General features: G+C 41.8%; 1 protein-coding gene across 8 annotated transcripts; it reads left to right on the top strand.

Moving 5' to 3' along the window:
• Window positions 1-1,135: 1,135 nt before the first annotated feature.
• Window positions 1,136-18,530, top strand: NBR1 (NBR1 autophagy cargo receptor). 8 transcript variants are annotated; one of them, XM_062508387.1, is made up of 21 exons: window positions 1,136-1,279; window positions 3,501-3,563; window positions 4,891-4,909; window positions 5,281-5,303; window positions 6,113-6,307; window positions 6,826-6,900; window positions 7,967-8,190; window positions 9,804-9,968; window positions 10,437-10,643; window positions 11,311-11,470; window positions 12,037-12,324; window positions 12,733-12,885; window positions 13,348-13,423; window positions 13,741-13,851; window positions 14,642-14,833; window positions 14,951-15,085; window positions 15,712-16,072; window positions 16,346-16,443; window positions 16,984-17,053; window positions 17,747-17,852; window positions 18,235-18,530. In XM_062508387.1, the coding sequence occupies exons 1-21, from the start codon at window positions 1,178-1,180 to the stop codon at window positions 18,406-18,408; spliced, it is 2,997 nt and encodes a 998-aa protein (XP_062364371.1). In that variant the 5' UTR covers window positions 1,136-1,177; the 3' UTR covers window positions 18,409-18,530. The 8 variants fall into 8 exon arrangements, 6 of the variants coding, with proteins under 6 accessions (XP_062364371.1, XP_062364373.1, XP_062364374.1 ...); XM_062508389.1 differs by having other exon boundaries at window positions 1,150-1,279; window positions 18,238-18,530; XR_009933943.1 differs by lacking the exon at window positions 16,984-17,053 and having other exon boundaries at window positions 1,150-1,279; window positions 18,238-18,375.
• The last annotated feature ends 801 nt before the right edge of the window (window positions 18,531-19,331 follow it).

The following is a 19,331-nucleotide window of genomic DNA, read 5'->3' as shown; positions in this document are numbered from 1 at the left end:
GCAAACAGAACACGCAAAAGAGCCTGGGCGTACCCACACGAGCCAGCACAGGTGAGACCGCACAGGAAATCCCGAAAACAAAGAGAAACCGCCCGAGCTTCCCGCGGCGGCACTCGGGACCGGCCCTTCACCGCGGCCTGTCCGCAAGGCCGAGGCGAAGCGTCCGGGCACGGGAGGAGGGAGCGCGGGCGGTACCGGTTCGGTCAGTAGCGGAGCTGTCAGGGCCAGGGCGGTACCGGTTCGGACAGTGCCGGAGCGGTCACGGCGGTACCGGTTCGGTCAGTAGCGGAGCTGTCAGGGCCAGGGCGGTACCGGTTCGGTCAGTAGCGGAGCTGTCAGGGCCAGGGCCGTACCTGTTCGGACAGTGCCGGAGCGGTCACGGCGGTACCGGTTCGGTCAGTAGCGGAGCTGTCAGGGCCAGGGCGGTACCGGTTCGGACAGTGTCGGAGCTGTCAGGGCCAGGGCGGTACCGGTTCGGACAGTGCCGGAGCGGTCACGGCGGTACCGGTTCGGTCAGTGCCGGAGCTGTCAGGGCCAGGGCGGTACCGGTTCGGACAGTGCCGGAGCTGTCAGGGCCAGGGCGGTACCGGTTCGGTCAGTAGCGGAGCTGTCAGGGCCAGGGCGGTACCGGTTCGGACAGTGCCGGAGCGGTCACGGCGGTACCGGTTCGGTCAGTGCCGGAGCTGTCAGGGCCAGGGCGGTACCGGTTCGGTCAGGGCCGGTTCGGACACTGCCAGGCCACGGCCAGGCCCGCGCCGCCTTTCGCGCCCTTCCCGCCCCGCCGTGCTCAGCCAATCCGGGGGCGCGGTGCAGCGCGCGCCCCTGCAGCACCCTCTGACGGGCTCCTTCCGCCTCGGCGGGGCGGGGCCAGGCCTGGCCAGCTTGATTGGCCGCAGCCGCCACGTGATCCCGGGGTGCGCAGGCGCCGCTCCGCCGCAGTCGCCGGACGTGCGTGGCCGCGGTGTGCGCGCGCGCGCCCGGCTCTGTTTATTGTTGTGGTCCTGCGGATTCCCTGGCTCCGCCTCCTGACCAATCGGAGCGGCGGACTGGATGAGTAGCAGGCGGCTCCGCCAATAGCAGCGCGCAGCGGGCGGGGGGGGCCGGTCGCCTTCGGGCCGCCATGTTGTGCCTGTCGGGAGCGCTGGCGCGGCTGCCTCCGGCCCCGCGGGAGCGCGCCATGGAGCCGCGGGTCACCCTGCGCGTCACCTGCCGCGGTGACACCCGCACCTTCCTCGTGTCCGACCCAGCGCACACGACGTGGGTCGATGTGGAGGCCATGGTGAGCGCAGGCTGGCCGCGGGAGGCGGAGCGGGGTGTTCGGCGCGGGCCGCAGCCGTGGGGAACCGGCTGGGTGAGGGGCTGGCCGTGCCAGCGAGGCTTCGAGGGCCCAGCGTCTCCGGCTGAGCCTTCCGGGGCAGTGTCCCCCATTTCACAGGCTGTTAGAACTGCTGGTTCGTACTAGTTGCTGCGATCGCAGATGACTACGATCTTGATTTTTCTTTTCTCCTTAATAGTGTAGTTTACCCCTGCTGTGTGCTTAAATTGAGGTGAACGGCCTGGTTTGGAAAAGGATTCTCAAGGGCCCTTTTTTTTTCTGTATGAGCAGGTGGTCTTAGCTGTGTTCTTTGCCCTTTTCTACAGGTATGGGCACTTGGTTTTGCTCTGTATCCCTCCGTACATTACATTATCCCTCAGTTCCTATTGTTTCCTATTCTTATTGAAGTACCTGTGGCGAAGTAACACACGTCTGTTGCTTTTCTGAAGATTTCTTCTGTGCTTTTTGGGCTACTGAGTCACTAATACATTTTTGTTTGGTCCCTTGGTTCCCGGAGCTTTGTGTGTGCTCCTTTGGATAGAGCAGCGTCTGACTGGGCCGTGCATGCGTGGGCAGTTGCTTATGAAGATCTGTGTGTCATGCACTTGATTTAGTTAAGAGTTTGTTTGGGTGCTTGTTTTTAAGGACTGTTTAGTGACAATTCCTGTATTGTCTTAGGGTGAAATTCTGTTGTAAGAATTCCCTTGGCTATGATGAAACTAATATTATTATTACTATTATTAATTAATTCTGTGGCAACTGTTCTGGTTTTTTTTAGCTTGCTTTCAAAGTCACATCTGAAGAGCTCTTGTTGCTGTTTTATTTTCTGTCTTTCAGCTCTTTTATGGCTAATTTGTTCCAGTATGTGGGTAGGAGGGTTTTGCTTTAGGATTGCTCAAGTTCAAAGTTTGAACTGCATCATCTTTGTTGTATTTCAAGTCCTCTGAGAGAGGCACTGTTTCAGTCTTATTAGTGCAAGTAGACCCTGCAGGCATGTCTGAGCTGGTCAGAATCCTGCTTGCCTCAAAGCTGGAAGCAGATTACTGTGTAAGCACTGTACTGCCCTTAATCTTAGGTATTCTGAGAGCCAGGGTGTGTTTGTTCAAGGTGTGGTGTTCTATTTCAGTGTTTCTCTAACCAAGGTAGAACCACTGATTGTCTCTGTTGTGTGAATTACTGTTTTAAGGGAGTATCAGTTACACTGGTGTCTTCCATATGTTTTTATATTTTATTAAATGTGTTTGATGTTTATTAGGGAGCTCTTGTTCTGCCTTGAGTTTAGGGGAGCAATCTGTAGTAATAGACCATGTGAGTACAGACCAGTTTCTTCTTGACAAAACAACTTGGTTTTCTCTCACTGCACTCACAAAATTTGGGATGTGTTGTTGGAAGAACCTCCCCGGAGCAGCTTCACTGCAAAATGTGTCCATGTGTGCCCTGTGTCCATGTGCTCCAGTGGGGCTGTGTAACTCCCCAGGCAGCCACTCTTGGCTCAGGCTGTTGCTGTTGTTTTGTTAGGTCTGGGCTAGCAGGACATGTGTCAGTTGTTTCAGAGAGTTTCTGTTGGAAAAAATACAGCTTTTGTAGGAACCTGGTACAAAAATGTACAGGAGCCCCAAAGACTCAGCATATGGAAACAGCTGCTCTCATTTAATGGTTCATTTGGTGCTGCTCATTCTGCCTTTTTAATGTAAAATGCAAAATAACTGCTCGGCTTTGTTCTCTGAATTTTGATAAGCTGAAAAAAGGCTGATCATTTATGTGAGCTGTCTTCCAGGTGCTTTTTAATGCAAAAGGTGGAGTTTAAGGATTATTTGCCTTCACCTTCATGTTTTGCAGTGTTTACCATGACTGCATTTGTTAACCCTGAGCTTGTCCTCTTAGAATGGGAGGGTTATTATTATTTATTTTGGAGTAAATATTAACTGAGCGAGGTACTGCAGGAAAGAAGTGTGTTTATCCTTTTCATTAGGGAAAGTTAGTAAAGCTTGAAGGGAAGGCACTGGGAAGAGTTCAACTCCAAAGGAATGGATTTGGTAAAAGTGTTTGCTTCAACTGAGAAACTGGAGGGAGGGATAGAAGGGTTTTAATGTCATTCCCAATTAATAATCATTATTATTAACTGAAGGCATCTGTCGTCCTGCCTCACTATGGTTTTGTGTTGGGTTTTTTTTTGTCATTACAGGTTAAAGTTTCATTTGGCCTGGACAACATTCAGATCAAATACATTGATGAGGATAATGATGAGGTAAAACACCTGCCATCCCACCTCCCAATAAGTCAACCAAAAAATGACTGGTGGCAGAAATGACTTGGTGATGATTTGTAGTGGGCCCTTCAGGAGGAGGGTGGGAGAAAGTTTGCCCCTTTAATAAGAAAATAGCTGATAGTCTTGAGGTTTTACTCTTAATGCAGCATACATATTTTAAAATACTTTTTTTAGAAACTACTGCCTTCTTTTTCCCACCCTGTTGAAACATCCAGTGGTTCTCTGTGCTCTGAGGGAGGAATGTTTCTGTTGAGGAACTTTTTTTTTTTTTTTTTTTTTAAGTGAAAGTGAGTGTGATTTATGAGACTATTGACTAGTTGACTAATGAGAAATAGTTGTGACTGTTTGTGTTTGCAGCTGTGGTAAAGCCCTGTCTCTTCAATCTAGACTTCTTGCTCTGGAAAATGTAGGGCCTCTGTCATTAGCATATGTTTGCTTCAGAGAGCTGGTGTACTCAAATCCTCTGCTTGCTTTATGCAATTGCTGTAATCTCCAAGCAGATTACTGACTCAGAAAACAAATTGGTTGCTTCTAGTTGTCCTTGTTAAGTAACTTCCTGCTTGGCACAGTCTCACCCTCTCATATTATTTTTATTTATCTAGAGATTCAGAGAGGAATGTAACTCTCACACAGAATTGACCTTTTGCAAATGCAGTGTTGCACTGCTTGGATTCCAGCTCTACTCACTGAGATGGGTGTTCTTGTTCTTACTTTTTTTCCCCTAAGAGGAAACATCAAGAAGCTTCCAACAACCTTTTAGAGACAGATTCTTCCCTTATTTCCCAACCTGTATAATATATAAAGGCAATGCATCTATGAAAGCTTTTCCTGAAATACTGAGCAAACATTATTCAGAATCTTGTGATGCCATGGGGATTAAATAGCTTCTTGTGTTAGTGACTTCTATGTGCAGAATTGGTTTCTGTAGAAAAATGGGCTTATGAAACACTTAATTGGCCTTTTGAAACACTTAACTGGGCATTTAAAGCAACTGGGGCCAAGCTCTGGACTTGTGTAGTGAGCCCAGGGGAGCAGGCACTGACTTTCTAAGGTGAGCATGCTTGTTCTGGGTGCCAGCAGTGCCAGACCCACCTCCTGTGCCAATCCAGTAACAATCACAGGCTGCTTCAAAGCACCACAGCTTTGGGTAATGATTAAACATGGCAGCAATAACAAATACCTAAAGGACTGGTGTTTTAGAAACTGTGAATAAAAGTATGTTTATTCTGAAGTACAGTAATTTTAAGAGAATTGCGAAAATATCTTTGTGACTCTTGTTCACTGTTACTTTTAATTCTCTTTGCAGGTCTCTGTGAACAGCAAAGGTGAGCTGCAGCTTTACTGAGGTGAAATCAAGAAAGAGAGCCCAGCTGTTGCTTGTGTTGATGTAGTTGAGAATGATTGCTTTTTGCTTTTTGTTTTTTTGCATATGATTTGGCATCAAATTCTTCCCAAAGGAAAAATTCTTGATCCATAGGAGCAAATTGGAAGTAACTAAAGTAGTGGAATGTTGTGGCTCTTAGCTGTGAAACCGTGTGCTTGTTGCTGTATACAGAATTTCTTGCACTATTTTAAGAGAATTTACAGAAGGTAGGGGAGGCCCCTTGTCATTTAAAGGTTTCTCAATACTGTGTGCTAAACTTATATCTGTTGTGTGAGATAGGGGCCATTCACATTTCTTTCTATTTTTCTTTAGAGGAATATGAAGAAGCTCTGAAGGTAAATGTGCTCTTTGACCTTTTTCAACATACTCATCCTTCTCCAATTAAAATTGGTGTAGCTGAGAAAACAAATGGCATTACCTGGCCCAGGAAAACAGAATAACTGTTTTCTAGCTTTGGACAGTAGCTTGAATGTCTTACTACATTTTTCTTCCATCCTGGTTGGTCTTTGTTTTTATAAGTTAGTTGAATATGCAGTTACAGTTCAGGACCCTGAGCAGCAGTGGGTTGGTTAAGAGATTGACTTCTCAAACCCTTCAACACTAACCCCATATTTGGAAATATTTGGCTTTAGTGAAACCCTTTAAAAAATCTTGCACACAGACTCTACTGCTGGAGTATATCATTAAAACTTATTAGAGGCAATGCTTAGTTACTTTATAAGCAGTAAGACAAAATAAGAATTACATTCCTTTATGTTTCTGTTTTACATTAAGTCTTTCAGAACTTTTCGCTCATGGCTTGAATTTCAGATGTGATAATTTCAAAATAATCATAAATTCCTGGACACAATCTGTTGTTTACTGGCTCCTATGAACATTTTATTGTAGGCTGAAAAATTCCAGTAGGATATTTGCATGATTATCCTTTGACTTTTAATAACTTTTTAAATAAGCATATTAGTAACCTTTCAGAAGTAGTGTATCAGCTGACTCTGCCTTGGCATCTTTCTCAGTTTTTGTGTCTGTTAGTCTTTACTCACCCTTTTCCCAAACTCTCCAATGTAGTGTGTATTGTATTTTTACAGATTTTTTTAATGCTGATTTTAAGTGGAAAACATTGTGTATGTATGTACTATTTCTTTAGATTGCAGTTAAACAAGGAAACCAGCTCCAGATGAATGCCTATGAAAAGAACTCTTCTCGTGCTTTGCAACTACATGAAAAAATTGTTACAGAAAAGCTGATGCTTCTTAAAGATGAGAAGAAACCACTTTTGCATTATTCCATGCTAGCTCAGGGATTAGAGGAAGAATTAAAAAATGAGGAGCTGACTATTCAGGTAAGAAGCCGAGCTACATGAAAACAATTAATAAATGTAATTCACTTTGTAGACTGATTGTCCTCTTTAGCCATATATAAAAACAGAGTTCAGAAGTTAGTCTCTGTTTGCAGTTACCTGCACCTGTTGAAGATCACAAAATAGTTTGAATATCTTCAACAGGATAATTTGATGCTGTCTTTAGAAATACTAAAGCAGGTGCTTTCATGTTGACCATTCTTAAGTACTTTGATAAACAGAGCAGTTCATCTCCTGAAACTCTTCATTGCCATCTGGTAACTTCTGGTTGACTTGGCTTCTTTAGTGTGTAATTACACTCAAATGCTAATGAGGCAGAAATGTGTCAGGAAAATGGCAGTGGCTGCTTTGTGTCACTGTGCTGTTTTCTGAAGAACTTTAAATATTTTTCTATAAAGACTCTTAAAAGCTGTTTTAGCAGTTAACTTGCTGTGTTGAGGTTTGGGGGTTTTTTAAAACTTTGCATGCTTTTTGTTTGTTTTGGTTTTTTTCTCCCCCAGCAAAAGTTAAATCAGACCAGAAGAGAAGGTACAAATGAAAATCCTCCAGAATGGTTTACTAGCTATTTGGAAACAGTAAGTGTGTTGTCTTGCAAGTTTTGGTATACTTAAATACATTAGAAGTTGTGCATGGAAGAGATCTGTCTGATGCCTGACTCTAGACATCTGAACACTCCTGCCATCAGCACTTATGGCCAGGATCTTAATGAGAATGAGATGTCTAACTCTGTCTGCAGTGTAGTTAAAAAAAAAACCCTGTAACCATAAACCTGATCCATACCACTTGTGAAAAGTGGAATGTTTAGTTTATGCATTTGATTGGTCTGAGTGTAGTTTTAAGTAGCTCCCATAACAGAATCCCTGTGGCACTCCAGCCAGCCACAGGAATTCCAGACCACTCATTGTGGGAGAGCACAGAACAGTGTTGCTCTTGATTGCCCAGTTTCAGCAGGGCAGTACTTTGATCAGGGCAGTGCTTTTGCTTTCCTGTGATTGAAAGCAGAGCATTTGATGACCTTACATTTCTTGTTCACTTTGAGAAAATACTTTCAGGAAGCCATTGACAATAAGCTACAGATTAAGATGTGGATGTCAGCTTGGTTTACAGCAGCTAGGAAACATCACTGAAAAGCAATTTGATGTCACTGCAAAAAATTCATTAGCTAGCAAGTTCTTGAAACTATGTGCATTTAGCTTTAAGCTTTTTTCTCTACAGTCTCCTTTCCTTTGCTACCTATTTATGCAAACTAAAAATAGGGGGTGTTCATGGTTATGTTTAAAACATCACTGATGAGCAAATCAGAACTTAATGGTAGAGAGTTCAGAGGGGTTTGGGAGTTGTGGTAATTATTTCAGAGATGAGTTTCCTTCCCTTCATGCAAACTTATGGAAGAAAAACAATATTGTAGGCACAAATATGTGATTTTTGACTTGCTTTCTTAAAAGCTCTGGGTATTTTGGTATTTTCTAAAATAAAAGTCCTCTCTGAGCAATGTGGTATTTGTTTAATTTTGTGTAGAGTGTGCTGGGGGTAGAGGAAATTATTCTGAAGTAGTCTATGACTACTGACACATTGGGAGACTTGTGACAATGTAACTCAACTTTTCAAAGGTAATCAGTGACTGCTTTAATTTCTTTCCAGTTCAGGGAACAAGTGGTTAAGGAGACTGTTGAGAGGCTGGAGCAGAAGCTGTACGAGAAGCTTGTTCATCACAATCAGGCTGCAGATTTTTGTGAGAGCTCAGTTACAGCAGCAGCTGCAGCCTCGCAGAGCCCCTCGGGGGGCAGCAGCCAGTGTGACTGGGACTGGCTGATGTCGTGCTGCTGCTGCCAGGCTCCGATCGTCGGGGTGCGCTACCAGTGCAGGTAGGCTGTGATGGGGCTGGGGGCGTGGGGAACCTGCCAGCACAGCCTGTGGGGAGTCTGAAACCCTATGGGCTTAGGTACTTCTAGGTTCCTAATCTGCTGTACGCTTCAGAATGTCTACTGTGTGTCTCACCCACTGTAGAGGAGGTGAATCCCTCTGCAAACAGTCCTGCGACAGCCCCCTGGAACCTCCTTTGAGATAAGAAAAACTACTTGCTTAGAATGACTCATGTTAGAAAAATGCAAGCTGCTCTTCTTATCTTTTAGAATATTATTGGTTAGGTTTGGTTCTTTATAATTGGTAGTCCCAGACAAAGAAAGATAATGTAGTTGGCCAAAATGTGTTAACCCTGTTTTCCATTGGTTTACTTGTGATTCCCCCAAACCTTATAAAATTCCATGTGTGATCCCCCATCTTTGGATTTGTGGCCTGACCCGTCCACGGACGATAATAAAGCCTGTGGAAAAAGTCTGAGCTGCTCTCCCGGTCTTTTTATGCTGGATGGAAACTACAGGTTTCTGTGAGAAACCAGGAAGCTGAGTGCCTAAAGGCCAGCGCTCACAAACCTTGGAACTGTCCCCTGCCCAACAACAACAGGGCAGGGGACACAACAAAAAGTTACAACCCACAACTGATGTTCTCTCCTGTGGTCATTAGAATTTATCTGCATAAAAACAAGATTAATACTGCTTTGAGAAAAGGCAGTTGTTAAAGTGAGAGAACTTTATAATGCTGTGTTCTCAATGACTCTACCTTATCTGCACAGGCCATGCAGCAATTTTTACAGAAAACGTTCTGTTCAGTTAACTAAACAGAAAAACAAGACTTAGATCTACTAGTCTGTAATAGTTGCTTGTTTGGTTCTGAGAGTCAGTGAGACTAAGGCAGATTATGCTTTTTTTAATGATTGCACTGTTGTCTAATAATATGAAATAGATTTTGATATCTTAAGTGAGGTGTTAAAAGTGAGAGTTTTATTTGACTGAGTAAATTGCTGTAAAGATCAGCATTTTGGGACTAGGCAGAAGCAGTGGATGAAATGCCATCAGGAGTTGTTGTTTTTTTTTTTTTGGTTTTTTTTGGTTTTTTTTTTTTTTTTTTTTTTTTTTTTTTTTTTTTTTTTTTGTGTTTTTTGTTTTTGTTTTTGTTTTGTTTTTCTTTGATGGCAGGAGATGATAATCTGGTTTTTATCAGCCCTGTTCCTGGAGGAGCAATCTGCTTTGCATCCCTGAATGCTTGTTGACTTAGCCTCTGTATTTTCATAAGTATGGTTCTGTTTCTGGCACTGGATTTTGGTAAAATATTCTGCCCTTTGTAGCAATAATTTTAGTCACTTTTTAGTCACTTTAAAGGAAGGAAAGGAAGCAAAGGAATGCTAAAGGAAGCATTAATTTTTTTCAATGTGTGCTCAAAGAAGTGTGAACTGTGTTGCAGTTTACCAAGAAGAGAGATAATCATGTAGGTATTCCACATGGCTCCAAATACTCATCTGTAAGTGAGACATCCAGCTGCTGTCACTTGGGAACTGCTTACAGTGGTAGCATGATGCAAAGTTGTTTCTCTGCAGAAATTCTTTGCCTCTTGGTAACCTTCTGTCTTTTCTGCTTTACAGCCTTTGTCCAGCCTACAATATCTGTGAAGAGTGTGAAGCAGGAACATATGCACACGATCCAAACCACGTCTTGTTAAAGCTGCGCAGACCCATCCCCTGTGCCACTGACAATTGCAGCCTGGCAGAGCTCTCCCCACGCCTGCCTGCTACTCTGGAGCAAGTCAGGTAAATGGTGGCACCTGTCAATTCCTGGTAAGATGGTCCTCAGTGCAAAAGGAAACAACTGTGTTGGAGTTGAGATTCAGCTTTTGTTTTAGAGATAAGAAATGGAAACGGTGCTCAAACTTTATTGTGAGTAGCTAAAACTAGCTACATATTTATAAAGGGCCTAAGTCATAAATCTTAGTGTGTTTACTAGCAAAGTAGAAAAGACAGACTTTTTTGTCTGATGGGTAGCAAACTTTGAGAGGTTGCTTTTCCTTTGAGCATTCTGTGTTTGCCTTTTTTTGTTCTTTCAGAGACAATTCAAAGTATTTTCAAAAGCAATAGTGAGGATGTTCTTTTAAAATCGTTTGATGTCCAGTCTAGAAGCATGGGATATTTCCCAAAGGGTTCCCTTGAGACTAAGACTGTCTTGGCTAAAGATCAGTTCTGATCAGTTTAATGTAATATGGTGTGTTAATTGCTTTGCAGGCTCCAGAAACAGATGGACAAAAGATTTCTGAAGGCAGAGAAGCAAAGATTGCGAGCAGAAAAGAAGCAGCGGAAAGCGGAGGTCCGAGAGCTCAAAAGGCAGCTAAAATTGCACAGGAAAATTCATCTGTGGAACTCTGTCCATGTATTGGAAACAAATGGCTCAGCTACTCTGAAATCTGAGAGTCTCCAACCTAGTAACTTCCTGTAAGGCTTGTTTTTAACTGAGCATCTGGTAGTTGTGCTGTCTGACCTTCTGTTATGAGACCAAGTTGAAGTAACAGGAGGAAGGTTGTGAAATTGCTCATTTGATGTATGATTTTTCATTTGACTGTGTGGGAATTTTGTCTAAATGTGATTTGCAAGGTAGAGTGTTTTCAACTGAGAGGAGAGTAGGAGAAAGGAAAAGAAAGTGACTGGTGGTTATTACCAGAAACTTAATAATTCATGTAGATTTAGGAGGAAGGGGAGTGCCCAGAATTATACATACACATGCATGCTTATACAGCATAAATTAACATTGCTGCAAGTTTTAAAAAAGTCTCTATTTCCCTGCTTTATGTGTGTCTGCATAAAGTCAAGTACATTCTGTATATTTATGTTCAGTGCAATTTCTATTTTTTTTTTTTATGTGCTGTTAAGCTGAGGTTCATTAGACAGCAGCCTTTGCAGGCAACTGCTCTGCATTTCCCACTCCCTTTGAGTTTATGAATGTGCAGTGTAAGACTTGTATAGTTTGTTTCTTTAATTCATCCCTTCCATTTAGGGCATTTGCATTTAAAATCCAAATTAACATTAATCAGCAACTGAACTTCTTCAATTTTGATGTATTTCTATAACGCTGTTTTGTTTTGTTTCCTCTCTCCAATCCTAGGAGTCCTAATCAGCCCTTCCAAGCAATTGTCCCAACGCTAAGTGCAGTATTTGTGGATGAGAATTTGCCTGATGGTACTCACTTGAAACCAGGAACAAAGTTTATCAAACACTGGCGAATGAAAAATACTGGCAATGTGGAATGGAGCTCAGACACAAAGGTATCTTGCCTTTGCTCTTCCTTCTACACACTAAAATCATTCTGGAAGATAACAGACACAAAGGTGTCTTGCCTTTGCTCTTCCTTCCACACACTCCAGTCTTTCTGGAAGGCAACATTTATATATGAGTTCTCTGGTAGGACCTGTTTAAGATTTCCTTTGGCCTGTTGATTCACAGCTGGAAATTCTGGGGCAGTAAGCTGTGTAGGTACTCTTTATGAGTGTAGACTATGGGAAGAAGGCAATTCAGAATACCATCATGTGCATGTTTCCCATTAATAGTATGTCCCTCATGTTATAATGGTACAGCTTGACCCTGTTTACAACTCCTCTGTTGCTTTTCTGACCTCCAAAACCTTTTGTTCTGTGAGTGGCTGCACTTGTGTTGGAAGATGGGGGTCTCTTTGTATTTATAGTGGCTAATGTGAGGATGTGTGCTAGCAGCCTATCTTCTCCATGCCTGGGATCTACAAGGCCTTTCAGCAGAGAAACTCTGCTTCCTACTGCCCACACTTTGCAGAGAGGCTTGAAAAGTTAACTTTTGCTTTTTCTGTTGTTTATTTCAGTTGAAACTTATGTGGGGTAATCTGACCTTGGCATCTTCTGAGAAAAAAGATGTGTTAGTGCCATCCCTTCCATCTGGACAAGTAGGAACTGTTTCAGTTGAGTTTGTAGCTCCCAACATAGAAGGAACTTACACTTCTCACTGGAGACTGTCACACAGAGGGGAACAGTTTGGGCCAAGGATCTGGTGCAGTATTGTTGTGGATCCCTCTCCAGCTGCTGACTGTGTAGAATGTGATTGGAAGGATTCTGACTCCTGTCAGAAGAGTAGAGCTTCCAGAACCAAGCAGGCAAGTCACTCACCTGGTATTTGGGGCAGTTCAGAATTGCCTAGGAGAAGGAGGATTGTGACTTATTTGGCATAGTATTCCTTACTAACTATTCGAGGGGATTCCTTTAGCTGTTTGCTTTTAAATTTTACTTTAAATAGGAAAGAAACACAACACATATTGAATTTATAAATTCTAAAGTAGCTGTTTATGACAGGCATGACATTAGCTATCAGTCTGGTGCAGCTATTTGTCTACTTCTTTGATTGAACTGAAACACAAGAATTTCTTGTCCTTTTTGTTCTGTAATTAGTTGATTTATATTTCTTTCAAATTACATGTGTGTTTACACAAAATTCAGGCTTTAGACTTCATGTGATGTTTTATTTGCTATGGCTAAGGGGCTTCTGTTTTTTTTTGTTTTTGCAGGATGCTTCCTTAAAGACAGAAGCAGGTGCTCAACTGATAGGTGAAGTTGCAGAGCAAGCTGAAATATCTCTGCCAACTGTTCCATTAAAGATCAAAAATCTGCCAAGTGAGAGAGAATTTTATATCCCATCTGTTGATCTCCTCACTGCACAGGTAAAGTGCTAAAATTTAGGAAGATGTAAAGCAAACCACCTTGGGTTTGATGTCTAAGTAGGCAGACATCTGTAAGAATAAAGCTTCTGAGCTCTAAAAATGACCACTCTATTTTCAGAAAGAGTATATTGCATTTTATATAGCAGAGCTGTTTTCTCAAACTGGTATTAGGCACTGTCATTATGTGGAAGGTATGTGTAGGACAGATTAAGATTTTCAAAAAAAGAGTCAGCATTGAGTCTTTCTCTGGCCCTAAGAAGGGAGTTCTTAGCTTTGTCCTTTGCTGCTCTGATTTGTGCACCATATTCAGTGATGCAAATGTATGTTGTGGGAAAACTGCCTCCTGAGGTTGTGTTGAGAAACAAAGTGTTATTTTGTGCATCATTGGGATCTGTGCTGCCAAGTACACATCTGATTCAGTTTCAGAGTTTGCTCATGGAAACTGTGTGTTTTTTCCTGTAGGATTTGCTGTCCTTTGAGCTGTTGGACATTAATATTGTGCAGGAATTGGAGCGAGTGCCACACAACACTCCTGTTGGTAAGGCTCCTGTATTCTGTGTGCTCTCTTGAGCACAGACAGCTATCCTTTGTGTTTTTCAGTCTTGGTTTCTATTCACCTTCATATCCCCAAGAACATAACATTCCATATGTTGAGGAATGCTGCCATTTTCTTTGCACAGCCAGTGGCAGAGTAATGAAAGCTAGTTGTTTATTCCACTACATTATCTTGCAAAATAACTAAGTTTTTTCAGTCTTGAAAAAATGTCCCTTAAAAAGAATAACTTTTCAAAATGTTACCTCATGGAGGCTCCTTCTCATTTAGTGCCAATTACATTTGCTCCCTGTGTTTTCCAGACATGACTCCATGCATGTCCCCTTTGCCACGTGACAGCCCCTTGCTGGAGAAACCTGGCTTAGGTCAGATAGAGGAGGAGAACGAGGGGAGTGGATTTAAACTAGTGCCTGGTAAGCAGTAGTCCTGAGAAGCTTGGGGGTGAAGGGAGGATATTGTCACTTTTGTGTAGTCAGAAAACCTGATGTCTAAAAGGAGTTTTAACTACTGTCTTCCCCTTCCTTGCGAAAAAAAAAAAAAGTTGTTTTGCTCAAAAACCTGGAGTCTGCTGGAGTCTGCCACTATGCTAGTAATTACAGAGGTTGGAGCATAATATATGTGTATAGATTTGGAAATCATAGAATCACAGAATGGTTTAGGTTGGAAGGGACCTTAAAGATGATTCAGTTCCACTCCTCCTGCCATAAGCAGGGTCAGCTTCCCCTAGCCCTGGTTGCTCCAAACCCCATCCAGCCTGGCCTTGGACACTTAGAGGGATGGGGCAGCCAGAGCTGCTCTGGACACCCTGTGCTAGGGCCTCACCACCCTCAAAAGGAAGAATTTCTGTCTAGTACCTATCTAATGTACCCTCCTCCACGTTAAAGTCATTCCCTGCTGTCGCATTACTGCATGCCCTTGTATAAAGTCCTTCCAAATGTTTCTTTTGACTTGTCTGACCACTAGAATTGTTGGGAGGATTAACAATTTGCCCTTTATAGACTAGGTTATACTCCAAACACTCCAGGTGTGCTCCCTATACTTTTCAATCACTTTTGCATTCAACATGAGCTGAATTCAAAAATCTTTCAATTTTAGAAAGGATTGACAGACAGAGTCAATATTAGCTGTGGCTAATCTAAAAACTTCTTCTTATAATTACATTTCCTTGTTGTGGTGGTAAAATCTGTTGTTTCCCTTTCCAAGGAATGGCAGAAGCCTGCCTTTCTATGGACTCCTGTGTGATGAAAGTGAAAGCTGAACATGCATTGAACCAGGAAGAAGGGGAAGAAGATATGAGTGGGACTCAATTTGTCTGTGAAACTGTAATTCGATCTCTGACCTTGGATGCTGCACCTGACCACAAACCCCCACAAAAAACCCCCAAAATCCTCCAGAGTAAGTACAGTCATTATCTGCCTTCTCTGACTTGACTTGTTTGCAGTCAGACGTGAGACACAAATTGCTCAGCTCAGGTGGTTGATAGCATTTGTTTTTTGTGATTTGTGTTACTAGACTCTTTGCAAACATTGCAAGACCCCTTCAGTTGCAATATGATAAATGTAGAATCTCCTATGATAAATAATAATTCCACTTCAAAAAAGGAAGCAAAGATTCATCAGTCAGAACCAGGAACAGAAAATTCCTGTGGTAAGTAAAATGGGTTTGAATGTAAGATAAAGCTGTAAAAAAATCATATGTAAGAAGATCTAATGCTATTCTAGGAAATAGATCTTCATTAGATGAAGAGAATCATTAGGTTGTCCCACTTGTGAGAATCATTACATCAGAAAATTGGTGTCAGTACTTTAACAAGCAGCTTTAACAGCTGCTTTTTAAAGAAGTGAAATCAAGACCAAAAGGTTCCAGTTGGGTATTCAAGTAAGTGCTCATATGTTATACATGACTGGTGCCTCCTTATTTTGCAGAAATATCTTGAAATGTTTCTAACCTGTTTCTATTGTGTTGAATTTAGGAGCTGAAAACTACAGTGTAAGTTCTCTGTGTAGTTCATACTCCTTTTTTTACTGTAAGCATTAATGGCAGCAGGGTATTTGCATAGGCTTAACATCATGATCGTTATTATGATCATTATTATGATCATTACTCTTTCACACTGCACTCTCCCCACAGCAGGGAAAATTACACCAGTAATGGCAGCAGCTAAGGTTTACAGTTGTTTCTAAATATTTGTCTCTTACAAGTGGGACAGTTTGGTCTCTGCTGTTGTTCATACAAATGGATAATGGTTAATGCCTCACTTTTTTTCCTGCTAGGGGACCTTCCACTGTCTGATGAGAGCACAAGCCCCTGTAGTGGTACTGGCAATGGTGATGAAGAGGAAGATGACAAAGATGATGTTCAGAGTCAGTGCTCCTCTGCTTCCTCAGAGGATTATATCATTATTCTCCCTGAGTGCTTTGACACCAGTCGGCCGTTGGGTGACTCCATGTATAGTTCAGCTCTTTCTCAGCCTGGTGTAGAAAAGACAGGAGAACTTGAAACAGTAGCAGAGAACCCAGAAGGGGGAAGCCAGCCACAGATCCAGAGGGTCAGTGATACATTGACAACTTCCCAAACACTGGCTGCAGTACCATTAACCCCAGCGACTGTGGACAGCTTACCCCAGGCACAAAGGTATGATCCGGGGACAAGAACAAAATGGTGATGCTGGTATTGGTGTAGAGTCTGCAAGGTCTAGTACTTCCTAAACAGAAATTGTTATAACAAAAGTTTTGTCATATACTGAGGTAAATGTTCTGTATAGAGCCTGTACTCACTGATTTAGGTGAGTGCAACTTAGAGGGAGAGAAGGGAGGATTTGTTTTCTTCGTTTTTGTTGATCGTGATTGTTATTTATGCGTGTACCTGTAGAATAAAAGTAGTGATGTTTTTGCCTTATATTCTCAGGAATCCTTCATCCCTTCAGAATTCTGTCTTCCAAGAACCAAACACACCAGCTTCAGAGAATATCTCTTCTGCTCCTCATGATCAAATACAAAAAGAAGGTATTGACAGTATTTAGTGAAGGGTACAGACTATTGCTGTCACCTATTCCTTTTGCCTAGTACTGAATTTGATGTCTCATTTCTCTTGAGGAGAGCAGAAATCTACAAGTAAAGATTTTAGTTTTTCTCTGGGTGTTGAACTTTTGCTGTATGGATGTTGCAAATAAATAGTTGTCTTTGTGGATCAGTTAAGAGAATCTATTATGGGAAATAATAAGAGGATACTCAAAAATACTTACAGACATCTGGAAAATTACCTTGCTCTGGAGTTAATGAGCTATGTATTTAAGCTGCTGTTGCAGTCACTGAGACTGCAGAGTCCTACAAGAGTTCCTCTTGTGTTAAGCACCAGTGATGAATCAGTCACATGGTTCTGAGGATGATCTGACTGCTTTCTCTGCAGTGAGAATCCTGGATACCTAGGCTGCATAACTAAACTTAGTGTTGTACCATGACACACTTCTTTCTGTTTATGTGCTGCATTTCTCCAGCTTAGTTGTCATTAACTGGACACACTGGCATTTTGTCTTCCTCTTCTAGAACACAGTGGTGAAGATAATCATGGGCCAGGATCTTCTGCATTTCTCACTAAGTTCTCAGAATACCCGAGGTAATAAAGCTGAAGCTGTGACTTCACAAACACTATTTTATACTGAGAATAGCTTTATTAGACACCTAGGAAAAAGCTCTGGCCTACAGATTTCATGTAGTTATTAATTTAGAGAGAGGCTTCCCTTTTTAAGGCAAACATGCTATGTTGTCATAAGATCTTGGTTTCTACTTGTGCACAAATCAAAAGGACAGAACTGGCAAGGCAAAGTTAATGAGGAGCTCAAGTTGAATGCTTCTAAAATTCTGTGGGTTTTTTTCTGAAAAATCTCAGGATTCTTAGAATGGAGATTTTGCAAGTTAGCTGTAAAGTTATCTTAAAATACTGAGACTGGAGAAATAAGTTAAGTAGAATATTAAGTAACTTAAGTATTCATAGAAAACAAATAGAAGTTACCCTACCCTGAATGGATGTGTCAGTGCACAGCTTTTATGTAGATATATTCTCTTCTAGATGAGATCACTAAACTCTTTACAAATGGTCATGTCATGGAAAGCATACACCCACAGTTTAATAGGTGTCAGGAGAAAGGAATGAGCTTCTTGTATAGCTCAGTTCCCAAGCATTGCTGATTCCTTTGGATCACAGGCTGTTGTCTCCAAAAGTCCTTGCATCAACAGGCTGTGACTTGCATTTCACTGAAAGAAACCCTTGGTTTTACTGACCCTAAAGCAGCACGTGGTCTCTTCACAGGTACCCTCAAGGAAGCAGCATTGCAGGAGAACTCGTGAAAGGAGCTTTGTCAGTTGCTGCTTCTGCCTACAAAGCACTATTTGCTGGACCACCCATTATTGAACAGGTGAATGTCTTTCCTGTGTGCTCTGTGAGTTTCATAGAAGGACAACCTTAAATTTATAGGTGTATGTGTTTTAAGTGTATCAATATTCCATATTGGAGTTAATGTAAGAGTAAAATGTTAAGTCTGATGGTGTCCCTTTGAGGTTTGCTGCTCTTAGCAGTCTGGCAAATCCATGCCATAGGGATGGAAGCATGCCTCTTGTAGCATCATGTAAGAGTAGTAACTTGCCTTTGTAAGTGAGCAGTGAAGGGATTATAAATGGCTTAATGGGGCCAGAAGAGCCTCTATGCCTCAGTTTGATTCGAGTACAATGCAGGGCCCATAGTTCAAATGCCAAAAAATAAATCACATTCTTTAGCTTATCTTACTGTCTTCTTTTCAGCAGCCTGCAGCTCCAGAAGAGCAGACTGCTGCTCTGCTGTCCAGCCTGTGTGAGATGGGATTCTGTGACAGGCAGTTAAACCTGTGGCTGCTGAAGAAACACAACAATAACATGATCGAAGTGGTGACGGAATTGCTTCAGATCAGCAACAGAGACTGGTGCAGTAGGTGCTAAACCTGCCTGGTGGAGAGAGGAATAGTCTTGATTGAGTAAACTCTAATTAAACATTGCAAAAGTAGCAGGCTGCTCCTCACTGCTGTTTGGAGGTTTGACTTAAAACTTTGGTTTTTCTTTGAGCATTTGGTGACTTTTTACCCTCATGGAAATGTCAAACAACCCTTGTGGCATCTCTTGAAATGGGTACCAGAATTTCAGTTATTATTTGGACCTCATAGTTAAATGAGTAGTCTTTAATTCTCTAATTTCAGATCAAGTCCCTTTTACTGGGAATCATGTAGAACTAAACTTTATACCCAGATGAGAACTTCCCATTTTATTGAGTAAACCCCCCCCTTTTTTTTTTTTTATTTTTTTTTTATTTTTTTTTATTTTTTTTTTTTTTTTTTTTTTTTTTTTTTTTTTTTGAGGCAGCTGGAAATTTTTTTTGTTGGCTTATTAGCTTTGGAATAGAAACCAGTGTAAAATGCTGCTTTAAAATGTAGTCCTGCTTAATTTACAAGAGATGCCTGAAACTAGGAGTTTCTTTGTTTCTCCTGAGGATTTAGTAATTGGTTTTCCAATGCGTGATAGTAAAGCAACAAATTTAAATCTTACCAATTATTCTAAGATTTACTCATAGAAGAAAGCCATCTTGAATCATCAAATGACTTTTGAAAAGTCTTGAAAGTGTAACTGCAGTTAAACTGATGAATACCTGTAAAGTTGTTGCTTGTTGTAGCAGAATGAAGCAGAATTACCACCAGCAATTGAACCAGTAACGATAGTGTGCACCAGATCTTTAACAGTAGAAGTATAACCTACATAAAATATTTTGTTAAAAACGGATTGTAAGGGTAGGAAAGGCTTTTCTAGGAATCTTTACAGGCTCTTTGTAAAAATATTAAAAATTTGATCATTACCTTTTTTCCACTATAGTG

This window comes from Cinclus cinclus, chromosome 24, assembly GCF_963662255.1.
Source record: "Cinclus cinclus chromosome 24, bCinCin1.1, whole genome shotgun sequence".
NCBI classification, from domain to species: Eukaryota; Metazoa; Chordata; class Aves; order Passeriformes; family Cinclidae; genus Cinclus; species Cinclus cinclus.
This window is presented reverse-complemented; position numbering and strand designations above follow the sequence as displayed.

What these genes read in the sequence shown, in the direction of transcription:
- NBR1 (XM_062508387.1), top strand. Translation starts at nt 1,178, where the DNA reads ATGGAGCCGCGGGTCACCCTGCGCGTCACCTGCCGCGGTGACACCCGC. An exon ending in CTCCAACCTAGTAACTTCCT is followed by an intron (nt 10,644 to 11,310) that starts GTAAGGCTTGTT and finishes CTCCAATCCTAG; the next exon opens with GAGTCCTAATCAGCCCTTCC. An exon ending in AACCCCCAAAATCCTCCAGA is followed by an intron (nt 14,834 to 14,950) that starts GTAAGTACAGTC and finishes TTGTGTTACTAG; the next exon opens with ACTCTTTGCAAACATTGCAA.